Below are 6,588 nucleotides of genomic sequence, written 5' to 3'. Positions count from 1 at the left end.
TTCAATGATAACTAAAGATGGTTCTAAAAACAGTTGTTGTAAGACGACCATTGTAGAGTGAAAAACTATATTCAAAGTCTTAAATTTGCCAAAGCAAAGCATATTGATTACATAGGGGATTGTTTCCAAAAATGCAAGAGTTACAAAGCTATAATAGTGGTAGCATAGTTCCATCCATGTCCCAATCCTCCTGGACCTTCATTTTGTCTTCCATTCTCTTCCCAATCTGCAGACATTCATTACAATAAGTAGGCAATGACCGTCAAAATTTGATGGAAGGGTTCTCACCTTGTGACCTTTTAAATGAAATTGCGCTCGTTGAAGGTCCTCAAAATCAATAATAGCCAAATGTTCTCGCACATTACTGAGAGTCCAATGCTTGTTCACTTGGACAACCTCCAAAGCATCATTGGGCATCCTCACTGCAATGTCAAAGCTTGCAATAGCTCCATCTATGCACATCCAACGATCATAGTGAAATCGTATGTATAAGGAGGTGCGGGATTTTAAATAGCACATCCCAATACCTTAAGCTCCAACCTTACAATGGTACCTATCCCCATTGTGCATGCCCTCCACAAAACCCTAGTCCTCTTATAAAGCCTCCCTAAATCCTCATAATGCACATCTTTACATACAAGCATTGTGGTAGTCTCCACAAATCCAAAGTCTTTAAAGATATGCATGAAACAGTATTTAGGAAAACACAAACTCAAGCCCACAGACCTAGAAGCTTTAGAATATTTCAAGGAGTTTTGGACATCTATTATCATCTTTTGCTTGAAAGATGCTATCGACCATAAATCTGGTTGTGGCCACTCCATACTTAATAAGGAAGATACTTTGATGGGCTCAAGCTTTCCAACAAACCCTTGTGTAGAAGCAGTCACAATATAGGAGTGAGAATAGAAGAAAATCCTTCTTTGAACCAGTTAGGTTGGGCAAAGATGTGTGAAAATTGTTGCTCCAATACCTGCATGTATAGCATTGAATGTGCTAGAGAGGCTATGTAGTGGCTGCTCATCCACCAATGTGGATGGAAATATGACTATAAATGCATGAAAAATCATTATTATGAATCCATAAGAACATTCCACTGTGATTTCACACCCAGCTTTGTATTCTCAAAACATCTACTTACAATGTGTTGGAAATTGAGTTGGTTATTGCAATTGCATGCTTGACATTGAGAAAACATGTTGCACAATGGCTACGGTCCCCTTCTCTTTGCGATTCTTAAAGCCAAGGAGCTTTCCTTTCCAATGATGATCCAGAGTTTGCACAATTTCGTACACGGTGAGAACCAATAGTAGATGGTTTCATGTATACCCCAACACCTTTGGTGAACTCTTGTGGCAACCACTCACCATCTATACCTCTTGTGTTGTGGCATGCAAGTGTTGTGACCTCATCCTTTGGCCGCCTTTGCAGAGTAGAGCTGTCCATGGGTGAACAAAGAAAATTAGGAGGAGGAGGAGGACCTTGCTTGTTGCTACAATGTAGGTGGGAGAAATTGAATGAATTTACTTTGTGTGACAATGGGAGGTGATAGTGACAGAGGGGGGGAGGAGTGTTGTTGTGGAAATGGAGATAGGAGAAGGTGGATAACCCTTGCTTGGTGTTGCAATTGAGGTGGGAGGGGAGGAGAGAAGAGCTTCCTTTTTGCAACAATGGAGATGGTGTAGAGAGAGAGTGTTGGAGTAGAGGGTGAGTGTGATGGTTGAGGAGGGGTTGAAAAAGGGGTTCTAGAGAGAAAAAATCACTTTTTGACTGAGGAATAGTTTTGGGGGGGTTTTGGATAATAAAAAATGATGTTTCAAAAGTTTTGAAAATTTTTGAATTTTAAGGTTTTTGGGTGCACATTTTGACTTTTGGAGGTCAAAAATGTTTTTTTGACCATAAAATAGGTTTAGGGGGTTTTAAGAAGATAAGGTTTGAGTTTTGATCTAGGACTACTTGTGCCTTGTTGTCAGTAGATGGAATGCCTAAGATGGGGGCAAATCTTGGCCATCGGTAAATAAAAGATCTTAGAATGACAAGAGTATGGACCTTGTGTATCAAGGATGTAGAGACGGGTTCGTAGGGGTGGCTGCCCTGATAGCCGATGTAATTATGATCCCTGGAGGTTGTCATGGCTTAACATGAGCATGACAAAACCTTGTAATTTTTTGGGCTGCTCAATATAATTCACTCACAATTGTGAGTTTTGCTATAAAAAAAAAAAGATTTGAGTTTTGAAACTTTTGAGCTTAACTACCTTCCATTGCATAGACCTTGGGCTATGCATGAATTTTCTTACATGCAAGATTGCATGCTGGACATCTGGCCTTGTAATGGATACATAAAGCCAATAATATTTACATTTGGGATCTTACCAGACCACATAAGTGCAAGGTACTTCTTTTTATTTCAAAAACTGAATAAGCCTAAAGCTAAGGGTGGGAGGGTTTCAAAGGTACCTAAACATACAAGGTAGGGTAACCATGTATGTTAGTCAATTACACCCCCTCCACCTTTCCCTTAAATATAAGGGAAGAGACCACTTTCAAATGTGTTGAATCCAATAAGTGAAACATTATTCCATTATAACACTTTCCTCTTTTATGGAGCATTAATTTGTACTTTGGCGTAACCTAAATCCTCATTTAATCATTAATTGTGATTTATTAGTTCATATCTTTCCATAAAGATTATGTTTGTATATAAAAACCATACAAAATGTTGTATACATGATAGAGCTTTTTCAATTAAAAATTGTATACGCATAAAAAAGGGGGTCATGATTATTTTCTACTAGTCGTAAATTAGGCATTATGAAATATTCTCTCTCTATGCTAGAGAGAGAACATATTTATAACCACCATCTTTTATTTGATCACACAAAAACTTTTATGCAAGGCTCAAATTGAGTTTAAGTAGATTTTTTTTGGCACTATGAATACTATTTTGATGAAAGTTTATCCTTTGGCAATAATGAAAACTTAAGGTAGATGTTCAAATAATGGGCCACATAGATATTTCAAGGTAAGAAGCCTAAATAAGGGCAACAAGACTAGAACCATACATGGATAGGCTTGAGTCCTATACTTTAAAAACACAAGCTAGATACATGCACAAGAATGTCAATTTTCTGAAGGCTCTACCGACCTACGCACCCATGGCTTCGTATCTCTCTCGCTGTCCCCTCTCCCGCACCTGCCGACCCATGCGAAATGCGTTTCGACCTGCAAAATCACATCTCTCTCTCTCTCTCTCTCTCTCTCTCTCTCTCTCTCTCTCTCTCTCTCTCTCCCCCCCTTCCTCTTTCCACGTGTCCACTGCATCCTCTTTTCACGTGCTCCCTTCCCTTTTTGACTTCAAAGTTATCCTGAGGATCTCGCGAGATACCCTTAATGCAGCTGCTTCCGAAATTGGGCACACCTACTTGGGCCTATCCAATCTCAAACATCAATGTCTGAGTCTCCTACAGTTTGTGATATTTGTAGCACTTGTACAACAGGGGTCCTTCACTATGTGCTACATTTTATTTTATTTTTGACAAAGTTCACAGGTACATGGAGTCTTTCTTGAATCCACATCAAACTTAGCATGACACATGAGCTCATAAATCCATGTCCACGTGGTGAGATACTTCATTATACGTTGCTGCATCTAGGATGTCATCAATGAGACCAGCCTTCATCTTTGTCTTGGCCCATTCGATATAGAGTCAGTTGGGCGTATCCCACTCATTAACTCCAACATGACGATACCAAAGCTATAGACATCACATTTTGATGATATGAGTCCAAAACTGGCACATTCTAATAAAGAAGGAGAAAAAATTACAGATGTGAGGAAAATAAGAACCATTTATAGAAGCTTTATAGTGTGGGCATATGTGTTTGTGCATGTGTAATGTGGTTGCATGCATGCACTTTGTACACCATATGTATCTGCATATACATATGTATATCCATATATGTATCTGCATGACGTGTATGTATATGTTTATATGTGCATAGATATACACAAATATACGTGTAGACATGATACGAGCATATATAAGTTTGTGTGTGTGTGTGTGTGTGTGTGTGTGTGTGTGTGTGTACACATTGCACATGCATAAATAGACACCATCACGTAGATTATATACATTTTTTTGTGAAAGTGGTTATGTTTGCACGTATGCCTAAGTCTAGTTTTTGTAATAAAAAATATTATAAATTATTTGTACACATGGTGGTAAGTAAGAAAATGCATAAATATATATAATTGAATAAACGTGTGTGTGTGTGTGTGTGTGTGTGTGTGTGTGTGTGTGTGTGTGTGAGAGTTCTTAAATGGAGTATCACAATGAGCATACATACCTGGTGCCATATCCCCAAGAGTGCCGTGCATATTTTGGGTGGTCACCATCTCTACAAATATCTTTGCAAGGCCAAAATCACAAATGTAGGCGTGCATCTCAACACCAAAAAGAATGTTGCTAGGGTAGAAGTCCCGGTTTAGGTGCGCCCAAGTTAGGCGAGCAGAAGCGCAATCGTTGTTGCATCATTTTCGAAGATGAGGGGCTCATTCGAAAGGTCTCCACAGTCCCTACCTGCAACGGTGACGCCATCACTTTCTGATGAATGAGGAGGGAGATCAAGCCACATTATGGAATCGCGTGTTAAGAAAATGGGTGCCAGAGGGCTGCCTGCCAGGGGCCTAATGAGGGAAATTCGGCCAACAAGGTTCAATCGTGAGATCTAACGCCTAAGATTTTATCTCCAACGCGAGAACCACCACAGTATTCGCTTCGCCATGGCGTAACACTGGCTTAGGCACGTGTTATTTTCAGGGGGTCGATGGGTCCCTAAACAGGGACCCGCCTTTTTATTGGGATGCTTACCCTAGGTTTTATGTCACAATGGACAATGGGCGAGTTTGGGCAATCCTCATGGAGGTAGAGCAAGCCCTTTGCAAGTGTGATTGCTATATGCTTTCTGCGCTCCCAAGTTAGTTTGCAAGATCTTGGGTCTTTAGCATTGAGATGTAAGTGGTCCTCTAAGCTCCCATTTTGCATATGCTCTAGTATAAGAATGTTGTCATCCATGTGATTCGACCAATATCCAAGAACCTTGATTATATTTCGATGTCCAATTTGTTGAAGGGTATCTAGTTCTTGAAAGAAAGCATAAAAGGAATTGCTCTCCATACATGTGAACTTCTTGAAAGCCAAAACTTGTCCATCTACAAAGAGATTACTGGACAATCATTATTCATTTAAAACAAAGCCAAGCCTTAGAAGATGCTCCACTTATGTTCATAAGAAGATGAAGAGTCATAACGGCTCACTCAAACGAATAGAATATTTCTATATAAAAAAAAGGATTTCATACATGAAACTACAAGAATGTAGTGGCAAGGTAATGTGTGTGTGTGTGTGTGTGTGTGTGTGTGTGTGTGTGTGTGTGTGTGTGTGTGTGAGAGAGAGAGAGAGAGAGAGAGAGAGAGTACTTGTTTCTCATCCGATTTTTGGGGGGTTTTGGAACAGTTTGAATGCACTCTTGTTTTCAAACTGTTCCAAGATTTTGAGTGTATAATTTTTTTATAACAATCTTGTGCAAATAAATGGCTACCTCTTATACAATTTTCTATCTCATTGATTTTGTGTTCTTGGTGTTCCTTACAGCTCATGGGTATTATGGATCACCAAGAAGAGGTTTATTTTTGGTTTTTTTATTGGTCATTTGATCTTGAATTACATAGAATGAACAAAATACCTCAAACCCTCACATATTCTTTGCACATGGGTCTTCCAAGGTATACAAAGGGTCAGTGCAATGGGAGAAAATCCCTAAGGTAATAAGTGCCTACACCTCCCCTTACTCCATGTTACAAAACTTTCTTCAGCTGCCCTAGGTATGCATGGATGTCACATCATCTTGTTTTGGACAAGTCGTTCCCTCCTTCTTGAGAGAAACCAACCACAACTTTCCAACACCAATTTTGCATGCAAAACTTCGTTCTTTTTGTGGAATAGTTGTTCATTCCTAAAACTCCTTATTGCTTTCAAGACAAAATCTCTAATAATACAAATTTTTGTCATCAAATTTTCATTGGCCAATCGTTTGGATCCTAGTGCTAGGTCTCTTCTAAAGAAGGGGGTGCCTAGCTGAAAGAAGACCCATTTGTAGACTCTTCTAATAAAGATCTTGATCATTGGATAGTCCCAAATGAGGTGGGATATGGTCTCAATTTGTTGGTTACATCTAATGCAAGTGCCATTGTCAAGACCTCTTACCTTGGCCTTGTCCCCAGTTGGTAAGATACCAAATAGCATTCTCCACAAGAAAACCTTCTGATCGTCTTTTCATTTAGACTGCTAGATGTTTTCTAGTACCTAACTCTATTTGAGCTTGCTCCACCTTTTGGACCAGGTTCTTTTGAGATGTCCAACACACTGCTCAAAGAGAGCCAGCTTCCCATAAATTCTCTTTGCGGAGGGAGAAGCAAATGACCATCCCCTCGGCCACTTCCATGCTTTTTACTCAAATTTTGTAGAACATGGTGGGAGGAAAACATACAAGAGTGTATAAGAGTCTACCCACAAGGACCTCTTTT

General features: G+C 39.5%; 1 protein-coding gene across 1 annotated transcript; it reads right to left on the bottom strand.

The window, feature by feature from the left end:
• Positions 1–3,678: 3,678 nt before the first annotated feature.
• On the bottom strand, positions 3,679–6,341 carry LOC147441169 (cysteine-rich receptor-like protein kinase 43). The gene is made up of 4 exons (XM_086483398.1): positions 6,298–6,341; positions 4,880–5,228; positions 4,350–4,473; positions 3,679–3,803 (listed from the first exon to the last, which is right to left on the bottom strand). The coding sequence occupies exons 1-4, from the start codon at positions 6,339–6,341 to the stop codon at positions 3,679–3,681; spliced, it is 642 nt and encodes a 213-aa protein (XP_086339524.1).
• Between the last annotated feature and the right edge of the window lie 247 nt (positions 6,342–6,588).

Source organism: Adiantum capillus-veneris, chromosome 15 (genome assembly GCF_014529385.1).
Source record: "Adiantum capillus-veneris isolate H3 chromosome 15, ASM1452938v2, whole genome shotgun sequence".
NCBI classification, from domain to species: domain Eukaryota; kingdom Viridiplantae; phylum Streptophyta; class Polypodiopsida; order Polypodiales; family Pteridaceae; genus Adiantum; species Adiantum capillus-veneris.
Note: the sequence above shows the minus strand (reverse complement) of the source record. Positions and strands in the feature narration are given on the sequence as shown.

What these genes read in the sequence shown, in the direction of transcription:
- LOC147441169 (XM_086483398.1), bottom strand. Translation starts at nt 6,341, where the DNA reads ATGAAAAGACGATCAGAAGGTTTTCTTGTGGAGAATGCTATTTG. An exon ending in CTTGTGGAGAATGCTATTTG is followed by an intron (nt 5,229 to 6,297) that starts GTATCTTACCAA and finishes ATGATTGTCCAG; the next exon opens with TAATCTCTTTGTAGATGGAC. An exon ending in TCTTGGGGATATGGCACCAG is followed by an intron (nt 3,804 to 4,349) that starts GTATGTATGCTC and finishes CTTCTTTATTAG; the next exon opens with AATGTGCCAGTTTTGGACTC.